Source organism: Sycon ciliatum, chromosome 1, assembly GCF_964019385.1.
Source record: "Sycon ciliatum chromosome 1, ocSycCili1.1, whole genome shotgun sequence".
In the NCBI taxonomy this organism is placed as follows: domain Eukaryota; kingdom Metazoa; phylum Porifera; class Calcarea; order Leucosolenida; family Sycettidae; genus Sycon; species Sycon ciliatum.
The window spans coordinates 43,028,245-43,047,928 of record NC_088643.1 but is presented as its reverse complement, the minus strand read 5'-3'; the positions used below and the strand labels follow the sequence as shown (position 1 = coordinate 43,047,928).

The following is a 19,684-nucleotide window of genomic DNA, read 5'->3' as shown; positions in this document are numbered from 1 at the left end:
TCTCCCTCTCTCCCTCACATGCACACACACACAAACACACGCCCACATACTCACTGATGGTGATAGGCATGAACAAAACCCGCATGCCGATCGAATGATATCTCAAGAAATTAATGCAATCAGCTGTATGTATACACACTGAAAAAATCTATATTTGTACAGTTTTAGGAAAACGATGAAAAAATCAAGTACTCAAAATAGAACTCTGTCGCATCTGTGCTGAATTATGACTGGGTTCACAGGTTCGCACAGCGACAAGCGCTTGCAGAAATTAGATTCACACATGTAGTATGAGTCAGTAGTAGCCTATACCCTACCACTGGTGTTTCTCCTCTTTGTCTATGTTCACTGGAGTACACAGTGGCTAATAGGATATACTTCATAAATTTTCAAAAGTCCATTCTAGGACTAGTTTTACCTAATACTAGTAGACCGGATCGTGTAACTGATGCTAGCCGGTAAGTCAACCGAGATTAACAAGGTAGGTTGCTTCGTATAGTCTATAGAGGATGAAATCTATTGTTGAAAACATCCATACTTACGGATGAAAATACTCCATGTATAATTGATGTAGTCTATTGTGGTGGCAATGCGTGGCATACTCTGTGACTGCCATGCACACTAGAGCATCTGTTGTGTTCTGTTCTTTCACTGCATCCGAGTGTGTACGTGTGTGTGTGTGTATTTGTACTCAATGCTATGCATGCTCCACGGTATAATAAATATATCATGTGCATGGCCATTGTATGGAGCCCAGGTCTCTCGGGTAGACCTGCTGCCTGGCATAGCTGTACGACGTGACGATGAGATGAAAGGAGTCCCAGCCGTCGGCGTTGTGCCCTTCTAGTCCGCTCAGCAAGTAGGTATGGCCGACCTGTAATGACGGACAGCTGCACCCATTGTTTGTAGTCACACGGTGCAGTTTGTAGATCTGCACATAGACAAACACACATAGACAAACACACACAGACACACAGACACACACACACACACACACACACACACACACACACACACACACACACACACACACACACACACACACACTGTAAGTACCAATATGAAGAAGACAGTGCCAAATATACCACATAGGTTCACATGAATACCAATGCGACACCAGCCTCAGAAAATGCTACATTTTTCTTACCCGTTTGTCCTCCAAAACTATCCTTCCCATCCGATACACTTTGTACACGTAGACACGATAGAACTTCCCGTGCGCAGCGACAATCCGCACGAACATGGCTGGGCAAGACACAAGCACAGGAATAAGCAAAACAGATATGGGCTGACAGACAGAGAGATATAGATAGACTTGCAAGGATTTGGTCGACCTGATTCATGACCAACGATCATGCTCGTGGGCGGATAGATTTTCCCACATCACAGGCCAGGGCACATTGACTGCAGGATTGATCACATTCTCACTCATCACATTGATCACATGATCACATGATCACATTGATCACTGTGACATGATCACATTCTCACCATAGTACAGTCTGTATCGGCTATAGCGTACCCTTTTGATTTCCGTGATTTTATCACTATAACCAAGAGTCCATAACCCCCCAGAGTGTGCAACTCGTGATCCTTCTCAGCACAAATCAGTGCCGCAACGAAATCCAAACTTCATACGTCATGTGGTGAGTAGCGGATGTACCAGATATGCACATGGCCCCATCCGCCCATGCTTGACTTTGGACCGGATGACGCAATGTTTGGATTTCGTTGCGCCAGACCCCAACCTGGAGTTGCACACTCTGGGGGGTTATGGACTCTTGCTATAACCGATGCATCACTATAATTATGCGATACGACCGATTTTTTTTCTTTTTTTCCGATCGACACATGAAAGGAAAGGAAATACTTCCAGCATGGCGTTTTGACAAATGAGCATGCTGCATAGTTGACAGTGCCCGCATTTCCATACAAAAAATTCTGTTATGTACATGTACATGTATCACTATAAAAATAAGCAACGTGAAGAAAGTTAAAAAAAATAGGGCCTTTGATATTATTGCTACATGTATTTTAAAGTTATCACTATAGCCGATAATAATATAGTGTGTTACGCATGTTTTGATTCTTTGTTGCCATCATATTATCCGATATATCATTACATCCGATAATATTGGTTATAGTGATACTTGTACTGGGTAAAACACGTTTTGCTTTTGATATTTCGTACCAATATCACTGTAGCCGATATATTCTTATATCCGGTCACTCTATAGCCGATACAGACTGTATTAGTAATTACAGGGTTGTCGGAAGGTAATTTAGTGCGGTACGGTCAGCCATCTGAAGTACAAGTTACTGGTGGGGGCCGGGTGGCTGAGCCGAAAATTTTGGAAATTTAGATCCCAAATCAGTCCGTTTTATTCATTCACAAGGCAAGTAGGGACAAAATAATAGTGGTACGGTCAATACCGTAGCCGTGACGGTACCGTGTCTGACGCCCCAGAATTATAATTATACTATCATCCACAGTTTGTAGTATACCTACTCCAAGAGCTGCTAAAGCAGTCGAGTAGCATTGGCTCACGCACAAGCAGTGAGCACTGGCAGTGGCGCTGGCTCTCGTACACTACAAGCAGAAAAAGCAAGTCAAACAGATACTAGTAGGCACCGTGAATTGCAACTGGAAATGTGTGAATTGCAACTGGAAATGTGTGAATTGCAACTGGAAATGTGTGAATTGCAACTGGAAATGTGTGAATTGCAACTGGAAATGTGTTTGACCTAATGCTTCATTGCATGCACCGGCGTACTGACAGGATATCAACGAAACACTGCATTGTACATATCCGTACAACCAATATGGTTGTGGAGCAGAGGTGAAGATCAGCATTCGCGGGGGTCTAAGATTTCCTTGGTAAATGTTTGCAGACAGGCAATTCATGGCAGATTTCACCTCAAATTTACAACAGAGCTGGTACCATTTCTATGGAGCTTTCAACACACCCAATCACAATGCCTGTAGCTTACATGAACTACATGGTCCTGTTCGTTCGACATACACAGTCGTGTTGGCATGGCGACATGCCTGGGCATCCATGGAACACTGGGTGGCGTACGTGACTCCATCACTACCGCACACGGGCCGGTCAGGTTTCAGACGGCAGTCACTCTCCTCGCTCAGGCATGTGCAGTAGGCGCGTTGTCGGTGTAGATCCGCTACGCACTTTTCACCTCGCCCGCAGCTCACTGCATCGCACCATGCTGCACAAAGCAAGGTACAGACATGCCAAATTGATATCATCCTAAAGGTAAGAGTATGAATAAGTGGTGGTGACCTTGGCGATACAGTGGTCCCTCTATAATCCGGCAGCATTTGTGCCATGGAAAATCTGCTGGATTAGGGAGGGTGCTGGATAAACAAACCTGATTTTCTTCTAGAACGTGCATGAAGAGGACATTTTGGCTACTGCAAATTGTGCTGGTTTATCGAGGGTGCTGGATTATAAAGTGCTGGATTAGAGAGGGACGACTGTAATAGGTATCTGTGTCATATGCAAGTAGCTGGCGGGTATACGTACACTTAAGTACAACAGTCGTGTTGATGCTCAGGACCTAGCAGGGGAGCCTTCTAGAGGAGGTAGTAGTGTGGATCTGGGGCTGGCGTCTTGCGTGTTCACACATCTGCAATGTACAGTGGTAGCAACTGATATCCGACCCCAGGGTTTATACGTCCGTACACCCCAGGGTTTATACGCACCAGTACAAGTGCTGCGGCTAAACGAATCGTAGCGAGTACCATACTCACGCGATTAGAGCCTTCTCTTGAATAGTGCCCCTGTCTATGAGAGCCAGTGAAAAATACAAACCCCTCAGGCTCTTCAATAGTGCCACTACTGTAGATCAACTTGAAGCAGAGGCCCAGAGCTAGTCTGGTAATGTATTTGCGGGGTGGACACCGTGATAGCTATTAACTATTGTGTGCAGTGATCATTGACATTGGGTCTTTCTGCCAGTGAATGTGTGTGTGGGCATACCTTGGCATGTGGGTGCAGATCCAGTCCAGCGTGCTGTGCTGGAGCAGCACCTGACCGGTTGAGCGCGCACCAGGCTGTAGCCGGGGTTGCACTGATACTGGATGCAGCTGTCCATCGGCAACACACGTCCAGCCGATATTGGCCGTCTGCCAATGCCAGTGCCAATAGCTGTATCACTGTACTCAATACGACCATTCCTAGGTGAAGCCGGTACAGTACACTGTACCACTGACAAGAGCAGCAGCAGCAGCAGAGGGAAAGACGATCAGGAAAGCGTACTCGAATGTATAAGCACAAATCGGGTAGCAACAGCCTCCGGAACAATGATCAAACGAGGCACAGAGCTGGAGTGCACATAGAGAAAGCCTTCAACGGGTGCACATTTGGGTCTCGTACACTAATTCTATATGCATTGCTCTTCTTGGTGCCCGGCACCAGCTCTGTCCGGCCAACAACAGTTTCCATGGCTATGATGCAAGCGAGGCATGAACTGGACCCAATGCAATAACTTGCCAATAAGTCAATGGGCTGCCTGCTTGATTGAATCAGTGCAGCAGATGCAACGTGACTGCAACACAGACCAGTACAGGCTCCAAACATGTGTGGCGGTGTGCACGTTTCATGTAGGGATCATTTTTTTTCATGACATCAGAAGCTGCAAGCGCACATATTCCAAAGAGTGTAGTTTTGACCGTCAAGAAAAATGTAGGCAGGGCTGCTAGTCTGCACAACAGATAGGCAAGCTTTTCACACCAAGCGAGCATCAGACTAAGCAGTTGTGTGCTTACAGGTGCAATTGAGCATTCTTCCATGCCATTGCCCATCCTTGTTGCATTTTAGCGAGCCACTGTTGCCCTCCTGCTGAGTGTCAACGTATCCCGTACTGCACTCTACTCTCAGTACTGATCCAAACACAAATGCATTGCCCACTGTTTCTGTGTTCTCCATTGCGGGTGGTGGACCGCAGTGTACAACTGTATGTGAGTCAATGCACACAACACCATACAGCATACGTGATGAATATACCGCCGAGTGCATACGTATGCGCACACAACACCATACGGCCGCATGATATACGATGAGTGCAACACCGGGTACATACGTAATGCACACAGCAAAAGCAGCAGCAGCATTACTGCCACTGCCATCACTTGCCTGTCCCCATGGAAAATAGCGGGGGGGGGGTCTGAAATCTGCGCAAGTAGCGCGGGAAAGTAGGGGACAATGCAAGCCAAGTATAGTACATTCGTGTACCAGCAAGCTGCCGCTCATTAATGATAGCTTGCATAGACCATCATACACAGACATGCTGCATGGCCTCTGTTCTAAAATTGACCTAAAACTTGACCCTAAACTGTTGCTCAGGGGCTAATGAAAGAGTCCACAAATTTTAGACGTGATGGCACAAGGCATACTACGAAATTCCATGGTAACAGCCCATGGTAACCATGGAAACGGTGCATGGAATTATGCATTCCACTGCCTTGGCAAGTTAATAAAAACATTAGGACCTCACCGCGATTGATGTGCCATGGTCAAAATTCACTTTGGACAGAGTTGCTAGCGCACAAACAGGATTATGTGCGGCCATTTTGACGATCAATAAAATTGCGCATACGCAATGCACTGGACATAGCCTTGCATTTTGCGCCATTACTTTGCCTGACAAAGACCTCATCTCCACAATTGTTTCAAGAAATTTCTCAACCAAAAGCCCTTTTGCAGCTTGATTTCTTGGGTCCTACCGGTAGGACCCGTGGTCCTACCGGTAGGACGGTATGCAAGCTATCATTAAACTGAGTTCAGTCCCGGGGACAAAACATCACATGCATAATTTTTGTTTTCACTGTGCACGAGATGAGCACTGTATGGGATGCTGGCTCACAGATTCACTGACAGTTGATGAAAACTGATGAAAACTTCAAGGTTTCCACGGATAATGCTAGATTTGCTGGAGCCTACGAGAATAGCGGAATTTGTCGTGGCCGCGGAATCATGATTTTCCAAGGGGACTGAGACCTACAGGAATTGGGGGGGGGGGGGGGGGCTCCACAGACTTGCAGGAATTAAATTAGGATTTCCAAGGGGACAGACTCACAGGAATTGGAATTTTCCAAGGGGACAGACTTGCAGGAATCGGGATTTTCCAAGGGGACAGACTTGCAGGAATCGGGATTTTCCAGGAATCGGTTCACCATGTTGACAGTCTACCGCCATAGGCTTTACCGAAATTTTACAACACCGAAACTAAGGTGATACACAGTACATTGGTACATATGCACCTACTGCATGTACTTTTTTAAATAGCATTGACATAATTGTAGTGTGGGTACATATGCAGTGACTTACTACGGCATGATGGAGCACTGCCACTCCATTTGCCTGTCGCCAGACACCTTCGGCTCTTGCTTCCCAGCAAACGATGGCCGTCGTCGCAGCTGTACTGTACGGAATCGCCGAATCGGAATGCACTGCCCTGCATGTGACCACTACGCGGTACTGCAGGCTTGCCACAGTTCCTTCCTGAAGAAGACAGCACAATAGGAAGAAAAACAACCGCCTACTTGCGAGAATCGCCCCCAGTAAATATGTTAGAAAAAAATTCGACGGGTTCGCGTACCGGGCAGGTCAAGAACAAGGAGTCGTACAACTCCCTGGTCAAGAACCACCTTTCCGCTTCCGTGGGACGCCACCACCCCATGATTAGGCGTCAGATGCGGCTCCTAAACGGTGGGGGAGGATAGATCAGATCCACCAACCATAGGCCAAAGGCCTAAATCCCATTTGCCACATCCATGATTTACTCATGCCAGGCCACGAGTTCCCAATTAACTGTGGGTCGCAGCACGGTTGGAAAAAAATCCTTCCGCTTCCAAGCAGGACTCGAACCTGGTACCTCTCGTTCCTCAATCAAGGTCTTAGACCAACCCACTGTGCTAGAACTGTTATGGAACTCCAATGGATCCCTGGAGCCTGACCGTGTTCTGATTTAATACTTCACATGTCAAGTGCCACGGGAAATACACACACTGCGTACACCTACACAGACCCGTACTACTGGAGACGGAAAATAGTCAGTTGGACAGCCTTTCAATTTTAAAGCACACGGAAAATGAACAGACTATGTCCTTACTAAAACATGCCGATGTTGCTCCACTCCATGTTCCGTCCGCCATACATGTTCTGATGTCTGTGCCGACCAGCACATGCCCGCTGTGACAATGATAGGAGATCTGACAGATCACCGGCAAATCAGCAAGTATAGGACGGAAAACAGAAACAAATTGGACAAAGTACCGTAAAGAAAATGTGTGGTATCGTTCCGTCCGAGGACCATGGGAATGACTGGAATTCAGAAGACCAGCCCCGCTAGCCTTTCAAAGAACAATGGATTCCATTCCGATAAGCCATACCTGTTCATTGAAGAAGTACTGCGTTCTCACACTGCTGCTGCTTCTTGCTGCTTCTGTCTCAGTGTGCTGACCAACAGCATTCATCAACGAGACAAAGTGACCAGAGGTGACACTAGGTGGCGGCGCACAACTTACTGCCAATGGAAACAGCATAAAACAAAACATGATGATTATTATGAGTCGCATGTGTGTGTATGGGGGGGGGGGGGGGCACTGACTGACTCAGTACATTTACATCTACTGAAGTACACGAACTTCCAAGACTGGTTGATAGAATCCCCACGGCCTCAAGTAGCATGTTAAAACCTAGGATTTCTGCTCAAGTTACTCGTCGGGCACCCAAACTGAATTCCCAAGTCTTGTTAGGATATGTGAATGCTCACAGGAAACACAAATTCCGGCACACCGTTGACTTACCGTAGACGAAGACTTCCACATCGGTGTGTGATTGACCATGTTCATTTCTCGCGGTGCACCTCCATACTCCAGCATGGTGCAACTGAACTGGTTTGAAGATGATCCGCAACGACAGGCTGCCATCCTTTGTGCGCTGCTCTCTCAGCTTTCCATCTAGTTCCTATCACAAGGGCACGGCGAAGTGAAGAACACTGTCAATATGGGTACAGGCCGGGATAACACACACAAATATAGTCGTGGCCAAAACACCCCAACCCATGGGTCCAAAGTAGCGCGGATAACACACACAAATATAGTCGTGGCCAAAACACCCCAACCCATGGGTCCAAAGTAGCGCGGATAACACACACAAATATAGTCGTGGCCAAAACACCCCAACCCATGGGTCCAAAGTAGCGCGGATAACACACACAAATATAGTCGTGGCCAAAACACCCCAACCCATGGGTCCAAAGTAGCGCCGCGTTTCCATTTGATTACATCATGCCGGTCCAAAAAGCACTATCCAAGGGCCGCGGGGTGGAAAAGGTGGAAAACAAGACTGGCAACACACACACACACAGCCAACACACATGCAATGCTCTGCACAATTGATGACAGCTGTTAGGCACTACCTACCTGCTGTCCAGTGATGCGGCTCCATCTCAGACGCGGCTCTGGCATGCCACTCAACACCATGCACCGCAGATACGCCCTCTCCGTGCCGACATAGGCATGCACGGTTGCGTTACGATTTCGCCGCTGGCCACGGCTCATTACAGACTCCACCATCACATCAGGTACAGCTGGAACCGTATATACAAAGTTGCAAACACAGGCATTGTGGAAAAAATTGAAAGGACTTCCTGACAGTGAACTCTCACACAAAATTCCACGCATAATCCCACCATCCGGCGGTAGTCAAGGTAAAAGCCATCAATAATGAGTACACACGGGCAAGAAATACCAGCCCGTCGGAATGTGTGCACGACACCAGAAACCTCATTTCAGACAATCTTGATAGGAACGGGTACTCGATGCAGTAGTATATTACAAAGGCACAAGCCAGAAGATGGAGAACAGCCACAAAAATGAAAGGGAACAACAAGAGTAGTGGTCAGGTTGCCATACATATCTGACAAAATGAATGTCCGACGAGCACTCCAGAAGAATGCTATAACAGCACACCTCATCAATACCCGGCCACCTACCTATCCAAAGAACTCACAACAAAAAGAGAACCCCGAACCATGCAGGATGTGTGAATGCCCAGTTGCCAAAAAGAAATGCACCCGCAGATTCGCAGTTTATGAAGCCATGCGCCGTCTACTTGTATGTCAAGACAAGCAAACCCACGCCTGTACACCCCCCCCCCCCCACACACAAACACACGTGCGCACACACATCACCTCACCGTGTACGCATTGCGGTACAGGTCCCGACCATCTCCCTGGGCCGCAACGCAGCACCGGGGCTCCAGCCAGAGCGTAGCCAGTGTGGCAGTGAAACGAGGCGGCGGACCCAACCGTGTAGCCTGTTACGTTGACTTCACCATTCTCCAGTGGACCTATGCTGGGACATGTAAGTTCTGGTACAGCACGCACATGACAAACACATTACTAACACAAATAACGCCATCCCGGTACGGCTCACAGCGCCGGACACATGCCCAAATCTCCCGAGTGCTTTTTTCCAGGTTTGACGTCGCATGAAACGTTGTATGCTGCCCGTGTTTGGAGTGCGACTGTCGTGAGTTAGTCAAATGATATAAATGAATTTGGCTACTTGTAGAAACATGAACTCCGCACTGAAAGCTGTCTAATTCTCTAAAAACCGTGCCAAGGTTGCCGCAACTCAATTTTTACGTTTCACGTGTACAAAAAGATTAAGATTGCTAAATCCATAAACACCTACCGTATGTTTCGGAGTATAGTGCGCACCTTTGTATAACGCGCACCCCCAATCTTCATTGGGGGTGCACACTTCAATCTTCATTGAAGTACATGCATTTCATATTCGGAGCATAGTGCGCACCTGCGATTTAGGGCCTAAAATAGCACATCTAAAGTGCGCACTATACTCCGGAAAATACGGTAACAGAACTTATAGTGCGCACCTTTGTATAACGCGCACCCCCAATCTTCATTGGGGTGCGCACTTCAATCTTCATTGAAGTACATGCATTTCATATTCGGAGCATAGTGCGCACCTGCGATTTAGGTCCTAAAATAGCACATCTAAAGTGCGCACTATACTCCGGAAAATATGGTAACAGAACTTAGGCTTTAGCGCATGCTGCAAACATACTCAAGCACCGAGGACTTCTTCCGCTCCACACCTGTGCTGGCTGACAAGTACGAGTGCTGCCGCCAATCCGGACCAGACCATTGGCACATTGATAGCGTACTACAGTTCCAACTGCGTAGTAGCGGCTATGATCTAGCTGCAGAACGGGAATGTCTTAGCACACAAATCGCAAACAAGAGCACACAACGCAATCTAGGCTTGCATTATCACAATCCAGTGCTGATAGTAATCCACATGCTCAAGCTGCTAGTAAGTACACGTCTGGATTGTCGAGAGCCATGGAATCGGAAGAGATCACAGCCAAACCCTTTAAAAGGCGGTGTGGTGTAGTAGTGCACTGTGGAGCCAAACTTACAGTCTGATGTTTGGTTTCCCACCTCAATCTGCAGGTAGCTGTTGAGAACGGGCAATGGTGCCTCACACCCAGATACTGCAGTTATACAAACGCACATACACACATACACATACGCACATACACATATACATACACACATACGCACATACACATATACATACACAGAAAAGACACCAAAAGCAACACAAAATTGAAGAATCCAAGCCATGTGCCCACCTGCACATACGTGTCCACACACACACTCACACATACGCACACACGCACTCACGCAAAAATACGCACACACAAAAAGTAGGGTAGCCCAGTGCATGACATTCACACCACGGGTGTTCCCATAAACCCGGGGAAAGAGAGGAGCCAGGGGGGATGAAGCCATGGATCAGCTGACATACCTTGACATACTGGTGCCTGTCCAGTCCAGTGTCCATGCCGGTTACACAGCCACACCTGTGCCTCTCCATCATAGCCACTCTTACAGTGGTACGTGGCATCACTGTGATGTTCAGTGCTTACATAGTACACGTCGGCGTTCACAAACTCTGGTGGCGGACCACAACTAATCGCTGCAAGGAGACACGGAGAAGACACACCGCCAGATCATGATCACGCATCCACACATTGAATTAGCGCACTGTTGTATCCCACTATCCATTTGCACCAGAGGCACATCTCCAGTGTTGTACTTTGACTCGTAAACAATACAATGCTAGCTATTCCAGTGGTTATTTGTATTAAAGGTGCATGGGTGCAATGCTGTGCCAGTGGTTAAGTAAGATGCATGGGATTTTGGTACAGACAAACTTGATGGAGGGAAAATGTGCAGGTGATTCAACAAACATCCATACTTACGGTTGCAAGTCAATGTCAGTTCGCTCCACAAGCCGCTGGTGCAATTTGCCATCGCAACACCAGTCGGTAGATAACCTTGTTGACACCGGTAGAAGACCATCATCGGCAATGCTTCTTCAGGCTGTGCTTCAAACACCTCGTACTCGGCTGACGGAATGTACGGCGGTGAATGACAAGGTATGACTGTCAAGAACGTCATATGTATTGCCAGTGCACAGTCACAGAGTCAAATAACATTCAACACACCACCAGCATTGGCATTACCAAAGACTACAATACAACCAGTGTGAACATCTATATACGGCTTCTGAACAGCAACACTCCTCATTTACTGTAAAAGCCTTATATATACTTCTGCTATTGAGCATTGAAAACGAGTGAGAATCGTTACCTTTGGTACACGTAAACCAGTCAATCGGAAATCGTTATATGTGCGCCTCGTACGTATGGCTTTTACAGTACTTCGGAGTGCCGTATGTGATCATGATCGCGGTCACTAAGTGTTATGGCTAAATTGATGTCAAAGGTCATGCAGGTTTAGATTCCAGTACTGAATCCATAACTTGGCAAACCACTAGAAACCTGTGGAACAGAGTTGACTTCAGTACTGCATATCATGGCGTAGCACTTTTACTTCGTGGCGGGAACGCATCATGTGGAACTCAATGGCCAAGCCCATTGCGCAATGACATCATTTGTACTGTCAAAACCCACCGACAAGCCACCTGTTCATGGTCGTGTAGGCCCTGTAAGATGTTGAACAGTGCATTCCTGATCCCAGCGTACTCGCATGTATTACTCATTCAGTCCATATTTGGCAATGCGCAATGGGCTTTTCAAACTCAACAAAATAGATCATGAAATCGTCACTACGACCGAAAATTGGTGATTTTTCAAGAGGTCGTTTTACAACTACCATATTTTACCAAGTGTAAGTCGACCCCGGTTATAGGTCGACCCCAGATAGGTCGACCCCGGATAGGTCGACCCCGGTTTATAGGTCGGCCCCATATTCATATATTCGTGGCACCAGGGTGGCCGAGTGGTTAAGGCGTTGGACTTAAGATCCAATGTGCGTATGCACACATGGGTTCGAACCCCATTCCTGGTAGTACTAGTATATTTTTTGGCCCTTTCCTGAATGCAGATGCATTTTTTCTCCAAATCCCCGACTCCACCGAAGGATTTGTGCCATATTCCCGAGCTGTGTGGACATTCTGGTCTTTCCTAGAATTAAAAAAAAAAAACATGGTAGGCACATCGGACAAACGCGTCATAGTGGCTGGCAGTGATGGTGAGGCCTAGGCAGCCGTCCCACCATAGGCATAGATCTCGGCATCATGGTCGATCAGGTCACAAAACTAAAGAAAGAAATGTCAACCATACCGAGGAACTGCTTGAGCGCATTCTAAATCAGTTACTCTCCTTTGTGCCAGCGCACTTGTGTAGTACAGCGGATTGTATTGCCGCGTTGCGCGATCTGAAGGATCTTCCGGAGGGCTCCATTGTGGCATCATTAGATGTAGTTTCGTTGTACTCGAATATACCTATCGAAGAGAGCATCTGTGCGGTAATGGAGTTGTCGGAGGAGCATGAGAATGAAGTTGATATGTGTTCGTTGTCGATATTGGATGTGCGCGAGTTGCTTATGTTTGTTCTTGAATCAAATTTCTTTGAATTTGATGGTTCCGTGTATCGACAGCGCCAGGGTCTACATTCCTGAAGATGGGTCTTGCCCGAAAATTCGAAAAATTTAATATCTGAAACTAGTATCTAGTATACGTGTAGTATCTGGTTACAGTGATGGAGAGTTACTCTCAACTCGTATCTATATTTCCTTTTCCTTTCTAAATTTAATATCTCTTTTTCTTTTAGTGATTGGTATAGCCCAGAGACCGTTTGGAGAGAGAAGATGTATGGATATACCGAGGAAGAAGAAGCAAAATGGAGAGAGAGTGCTTGCTGCTTAACATGGCACACAATCCCGACGTTTGCGCAACTTACTTTCTGGAATACATTGAATGTCGTTTGCTGACCAAGTGTTGTTCCAATAGCATACTTGTTGAGATCCTCCAGCAAGCTGATATCCCTCCAGACACACATAACTAGAAGGAAGAGCAATGAGGCAAAATACAAGACGTCATGATATAATCAGATGGTACGCAGGTGCATACATGCAATCATGCCGCTAATCACATCGTGGCAATACGACATGCGAACAATCGAAAAACATCAAGCGCATGTATTTGGGGAGCATAAGGATGTGAATCCCACAATGGGAGACCCTTCATAAAGGCTATACACACCATAACTTAATAATTATACTGGAAAGTGATTTTAATTTCTAGCGCCTACAGCCGCACAAAGTCCTTGGCTACACAAAATGAAAACCTCTCCAAATCCCTGAAGATGCCCTCTTGGGCGAAAATTCGGAAAAAATTTGAAGTTTGTTTTGGAGAGACTTGGAGAAGTTTTTCATTTTGTGTAGCCAAGGACATTGTGCGGCTGTGGGCGGTAGAAATTGAAATCATGACAAGGCTACAGAGGAGATACGCCATTCTTAATTAATATACTTGATAATACCAGTATTTACTAATATACAACAACGGTGATTTTTTAAGTAACTTACTTGGCAAGACTGTGGACGGTGACACTACCAAGTCCATATACTGGGGAAGTAACGGATGTTTGCCTCGCATTCAATACTTGTGGTATTGTTTGACAGGCATCAGCTGTATTGTTTGCGTGAAAAACACAAGCAGGGTATGATGAATCAAAATTTCTGGGCGTGGAAGGGGACGGAAACAATGCCAGGGCTTGGATGTTCCTCATGGATCTGCACAGCTGCTAAGTTTACGATTACCTCTTTGCCCTAACGCCTAAGGCATTTGAACATGTTTCGTATCTACACAGAGCATATTGCAGTGTTGGTGGGATTCACGCAATTGAAAAGCAATATCAGGGGCGTCGGACATGGTACGGTCACTACGGTATTGACCGTACCACTTTTTGCTCCAGGCACCCCGTTTATAATCAATAAAATACACTGATCTCGACTCTTCCAAAATTTTCGGCTCAGCCATCCTTCCCCCACGAGTAAACTGTGTTTCAGATGGCTGACCGTACCACACTCAAATACCTTCCGACGCCCCTGAATATACTCCCTGATGAAGCCCCAAGGGCGAACTTTTGGAGAGATATTTACGACGATTGCAGAGTAAGACTGTGGTGGTGAAGAAGGAGATTCAGACATGAAAAGCAAAGCTTGGAGGAAAAACACTTACGCACACAGTCAACATCCAGCTGTGTCCAGGAGCCGTTCTTCTGGCATGTCATTGACTGTGATCTCTCCTCCATGGACTCCCAGTCTGCCGTGAGCAGTGTGTCCCGGGATAAGCTGTACGGACTGTACCCGTGGCTACAGTGCATGCGAGCCACGCTTTTAAAATACGTATGATCGTAGGTCACGTTGACACCGGGATGAAGTGGACTGTATGGCGGTCCACAGTCAACATCTGTGGTGACAGAGAGATCAACCGACTCGTTGCTTTGATGCTGATTTATACACACTTCATCACTAGCCCATTGAGCACTGTGATTGTGCAATGCCACTGTCATCTATTTCAACAAGTGAGCACACACACTGCCATTCACCAAAACTAATCAGCATCCCATCACGGAAACATCTGCAATTCAGACTTACATCGACAGGTAAAATCTGTCTGGCTCCACTGCCCATCGGCCTGGCAGGTACTCATAGCAAATTCAGCCTGTGCAGCTGCTGTGGTAGGAGCAAAGCCATCTTGACATAGGTACAGGGCACCACTTCCATAAGTTGTTGTCTGATATCGACGGGTTGTGTTATCTAACATTGGTGGTGTTCCACAGTCGATTGCTGGGTAAGCAGAGGCAATACACACGGATTGGCAATAGACCCGGCAGTAACTAACAGCAATCAGTATGCCATATACAGCCAGCAGGTCAGCCAGAGCAATACTCTCGGCCAATGCTAACACCGAGAGTTAAGGAGGGAAACATGAATAATCTCAAGTCAAAAGACTGGATATCAGCTGATCACAAGAGACACTCACATGTACATTTCCAACTTGGTCGAGTCCATCGCCCGTTGGAATGATCGCAATCCATAGTGAGTGGTGGCAACACATGCTCCACAGTGCTACTATCAGTGGTAAACCCTTCACTGCACCGATACACAATGCCACTGTCAGTGATGGACAGGATGTCCGCATTGGGAACGATCATTGGCAAAGACATGCAGGGAACGTGGACCTCGGTGGTTGGTAGAATGGTAGTGATGTGGGCTGTGGTACTTGGGACTGCTGTGCTGGTGGTGTGCAGAGGAGGCTGAGCAGCACTGGTCACAGATAGATCTACAGGGTCTTGGTCCAGATGAGGATCATCAGCCACGTGTGCAGCCTCACACGTCGGAGTGTCCTCGGTACGCCATGTATAGTCATTGTGCGGTCCGCACGTCAAGACCGATGCACCTGTTATGATCCTGGCATCAGTACTGCAGTTATCAAGCACAGTTGGTGTACACACTGATCACTTTCACCAGCACATGGCATTCAGTCTCGTCAATTATACAGGCAGGCTTATACATTACCAGTTTCCGTACATTGTATTAATCGGTTTGCTCCATCATTAATTGTCACTACTTCGAAGTTGTTTATCAGTGTAGTTAGGGTTTTTTTCTTTTTTTTCTTTCTGTTCTTTTGATGCTGCTGCCGTATGACACACATGGCGCCCCTATGACCAGAATGGTTATGGATTATACATACATACATACATACATACATACATACATACATACATACATACATACATACATACATACATACATACATACATACATACATACATACATACATACATACATACTTCGAAGTACTTATATCAAAACTTCTCAACAAAATAATTATTGCCATTAAGAACTACATACCTAAAAGTGTGCAGCCTACCACTTCTGTGAATTGGTCTCTTCCTTTCTTTAACCAGTCCAAGTCATTGGAACGGACAAATTATGCAGTCAATGCCACATACGTTGACTAGTTCATAAACAAACTTTGGAACTACATGTGTTAGTAACACAGCTTACCAGTTGTAGGTAACGCGCAGTAGTACTCCACCTGGAACACTTTCTATTTCTAATCGGATGTGAGCACCCTGGACAGCCGGCGGGTTGCTGCATCCTGGCTTGGGCCGTGAACCTCCGCCTGACCCGGATCCATCAAACGTGGGTGTTCCCAAAGGATCCTCGCCGAAGTTTGACTCATCTTCAGCGTGGCTGCTTGCCGGGGCGCTGTCATGACTGGTCTGTTCAATAGTGGATTGATCGACTGGAATGCCGTCACCAGCAGCACCTCTGGTCACAGCTACCATCATGCAACATACAGACAACAGGCCAAGTCCATTGGATAAGAAGTCTCGTATATTGACCATGATCATTTCACAACTAACTTGACGTGACACAAAGAATATACTACAAATAGTATGACAGTTACCTGCTAATCACTAGCAATAGGCTGGGAATGCATCAATGCTAATAAAGTAATAGCTAATTATCTTGGATAATTCTTGATCGTGTCCTAGATTAGAATAGCAACGGAAAGGAATTGGCACACAACGAGTTACTTGTATGCCTATCACTTCCTGGGCTCAAGGTACCTCTCCGGTGCTTGGCACCAGTGATATACCGTGTATGATCACGCTACGCTAAAGTATGTGATGACTACAACCCCCAGCATGACATCACACAAAACCGTACATGCAACACAGAGTATACTGAAACGTGTCCAGGTGCCGGTGGCAGCTCCCAGACACCCTACTGCCATGCCATGCGGCTGCACTGCACAGCGACACCACGCGGGCTATGAGAGAGAATGCTGGTAACAACGTGGCACACTGCCTGTCCACTGTCAACAAACGAACACTGAGCTGACAAGTCCGAGCAAATACACTGACACCTGACTGGATGCCCACCACTAGGCCACCACTGTGCATATTTTCTCCTTCAAACTCTACTCGACCGCAGACGTTGTGCCATAGAATGTCCATTCAAACCGACCCGTGCACAAAGGAGGCCAGCATGGCCGTCACACGTTTCTCAAACATGCTCATTGCCAATGTTCACACGCTATGCTGGACCAAATCTAATTACACGGATAGTGCCAGCCAAGGTCTGGACTAGCAGACTATCCGGAAAGGACATCCAGTGCCGTGCAGGCACAGATAGGGACAACATTACACGAGCAGACACAAGCAAGCGCCAGGATACAATAACGTGGATGCCAGGCACTGTACATCTGGCTTGGATGAAGCACTAACAAGAAGAAAATGAAGGCTGAAGTAACTGCTGAACTGGACTTACATTCGAACTTGTTCTACCCTGCTACAGACAGTATGACATTGTACGCTAACTAGGTCATAGCTGTATGTGTAAATGCTTCAGGTTTGAAATGTTTCTAGCATTTTCTCTTTCTCTCTTATGCCTTTGCCGCATTCGCCGTTATAAATAACTCGGGTCTCTCAAGATGCATAGTTACAGGCAACTGGATCTAGTTTATTCACCTGGCAAGGGCAATTAAAAGGTTCCTCCCCTACTGTATAATGATAATAGCGGATATTTCTGCAGTCGACGCGGCGCGGGTCAACTGCGTCTCGCTATGGAAGATGACCTCGAGACAATATCTGCCCAATGATTCGAACCATGCCGTCGCATAACGGAATAAATAGGTACAGGTGCGGATTATATCATCCAGGGGACAGCAAAGAAAGACAGAGCAGACTGAGACTGAGAGCGCCCATGTTTCTTACCCACTTGTTGACTTTCTCCTCTCCCTGGTCCAACACAGCAGGCAGAAACTAAAAGCAAAAGGTGCGCTAGCTTGGTGGTCCTGCTGCAGGTAAACATGACGCACTAAGAGGAGCTTTTTTTCTCTAGCCTTGAGCTAGCGCTCGCTGGCCTTGAGCTTGTAACCGTTGCTTGAACTAACGACACGTGTTACTTCAGTTCAGTCGTGTGCTGAAAAGCTGGAAAGAAGGAACGGACAAGGCAAGCAGGTATCTCAAGTCAGGTGACCTAAACAAGACATCAGCAGCAGCTCGTCCACTATGTAACTGTCTATCCACACAGCTAGCTGCAGAATGACTGTCACACTCAGTCAGTGGCGACGTGGGCACAGAGACCGTGTCCAACCAAACGTCCCCAAGCGTATCCACCGCTCCACAAATGTCGAGACTACAGTGAAAAGTAAAACTAAGAAACGGGTCCAACGCAGTCTTACTTTTTGCCTCCGTGGCATACAACATGCAGTCCGCCCCTGAAAAGTTTGTCCATTCTGACCGCGAACGAAGTCGGGGGAAGCGCTTGTTCCACAATGTAAGTATTAGTTGTAACTCTCACTGACAACAAATTTCTTATGTCAAGCACCAATCCTAGTCCTTCATCATGATTCATCCCGAACCACTTGTGGCTTGGGACTCGACTGGAGACAGGCCTTTCGATGTCATTCATTTTCAGGTGTGCTTGTGCTAAATTTGACCTGACACGGTGTACACGAGCCGCCCGTTCAAAGGAGGCGACAATCGCACCGGTGCTGGCGTCGCGAGAGACACCCCGTCGAGCGCCTGGCCAGCGGCGATATGTGTATGCATGCGCCTGTTGCCATTGTTGGCACGGCCATTGGTCTGCTCTGCACGCTGCCAACGCAGGATCGACTTTTCTCTATTCGACAACAGACTCCCATCACTCAGTCAGTACAGAGTCACTATCAGTTTCTTGTAAATCTACGTAAGATCTACTTTCTGTGAAGATCATGGAATGATCCTCGAGATATAGTGTCAGGTCACTGCATCGTGATCATGGTGATACACTGTGACATGTGTGATGTGACTTCAGACCGCTCTGTTTCGTAAACGTGGACGAAAACGGACCGCACTTCACTTGTACTAAGTAACTTGTAGCATTTAAGGATCAGAGATTTCTCTTGCTATAATTAATAGTGGTGAAGAAGTTAGTTGGCTCAGTTCTAGATTTTTCAGAGCAGTGAATGCCACAACTTGGCACAAAGGCTGTTCAACACACAGACAGTGAGTTGTTTGATACTTCTTTGACTTTATGCTCATGAATCATGAATCCACTCCAGTACAATGTCATGTACATGAACTACTATTTCCTTAGAGACAAGAATGCAGTGATACTTAGATTCAAAAGAAGTAGCACGTCAACTGACAACCGCTCTACAAGTCAGTTGACAAACCCCTTTTTATACTAGTTTAGTGCCTCGGTAGATGATACTAATACAATAGAGGCAGAGCATCAACACTCACCAAGGTTGTCTCGC

At 46.7% G+C, this 19,684-nt stretch overlaps 1 protein-coding gene and 1 non-coding gene across 3 annotated transcripts; one reads left to right on the top strand and one right to left on the bottom strand.

The window, feature by feature from the left end:
• Positions 1-54: 54 nt before the first annotated feature.
• LOC135827260 (sushi, von Willebrand factor type A, EGF and pentraxin domain-containing protein 1-like) lies at positions 55-18,830 on the bottom strand. 2 transcript variants are annotated; one of them, XM_065339790.1, is made up of 24 exons: positions 18,626-18,830; positions 18,156-18,371; positions 16,438-16,714; positions 15,410-15,849; positions 15,022-15,213; positions 14,603-14,833; positions 13,948-14,050; positions 13,323-13,423; positions 11,319-11,501; positions 10,862-11,032; positions 10,470-10,544; positions 10,115-10,267; positions 9,222-9,395; positions 8,447-8,613; positions 7,829-7,988; positions 7,412-7,545; positions 7,132-7,231; positions 6,348-6,521; positions 4,787-4,972; positions 3,999-4,226; positions 2,992-3,225; positions 2,510-2,590; positions 1,148-1,245; positions 55-931 (listed from the first exon to the last, which is right to left on the bottom strand). In XM_065339790.1, the coding sequence occupies exons 2-24, from the start codon at positions 18,250-18,252 to the stop codon at positions 728-730; spliced, it is 3,963 nt and encodes a 1,320-aa protein (XP_065195862.1). In that variant the 5' UTR covers positions 18,253-18,371; positions 18,626-18,830; the 3' UTR covers positions 55-727. The 2 variants fall into 2 exon arrangements, with proteins under 2 accessions (XP_065195862.1, XP_065195865.1); XM_065339793.1 differs by lacking the exon at positions 4,787-4,972.
• Positions 12,347-12,429, top strand: Trnal-uaa (transfer RNA leucine (anticodon UAA)). The gene has a single exon. It is a non-coding gene; the product is annotated as a tRNA-Leu (tRNA).
• Positions 18,831-19,684: the final 854 nt, after the last annotated feature.

Excerpts from the sequence above, each read along its gene's own strand:
- LOC135827260 (XM_065339790.1), bottom strand. The coding sequence starts at position 18,252 with ATGTTTACCTGCAGCAGGACCACCAAGCTAGCGCACCTTTTGCTTTTA. Across the intron at positions 4,973-6,347 it reads CAGTGCTCCATCATGCCGTA|TTGTACACTGCGGTCCACCA; the intron begins GTAAGTCACTGC and ends ACTCACATACAG. Across the intron at positions 1,246-2,509 it reads CTGCTTTAGCAGCTCTTGGA|CCATGTTCGTGCGGATTGTC; the intron begins GTAGGTATACTA and ends TGTCTTGCCCAG.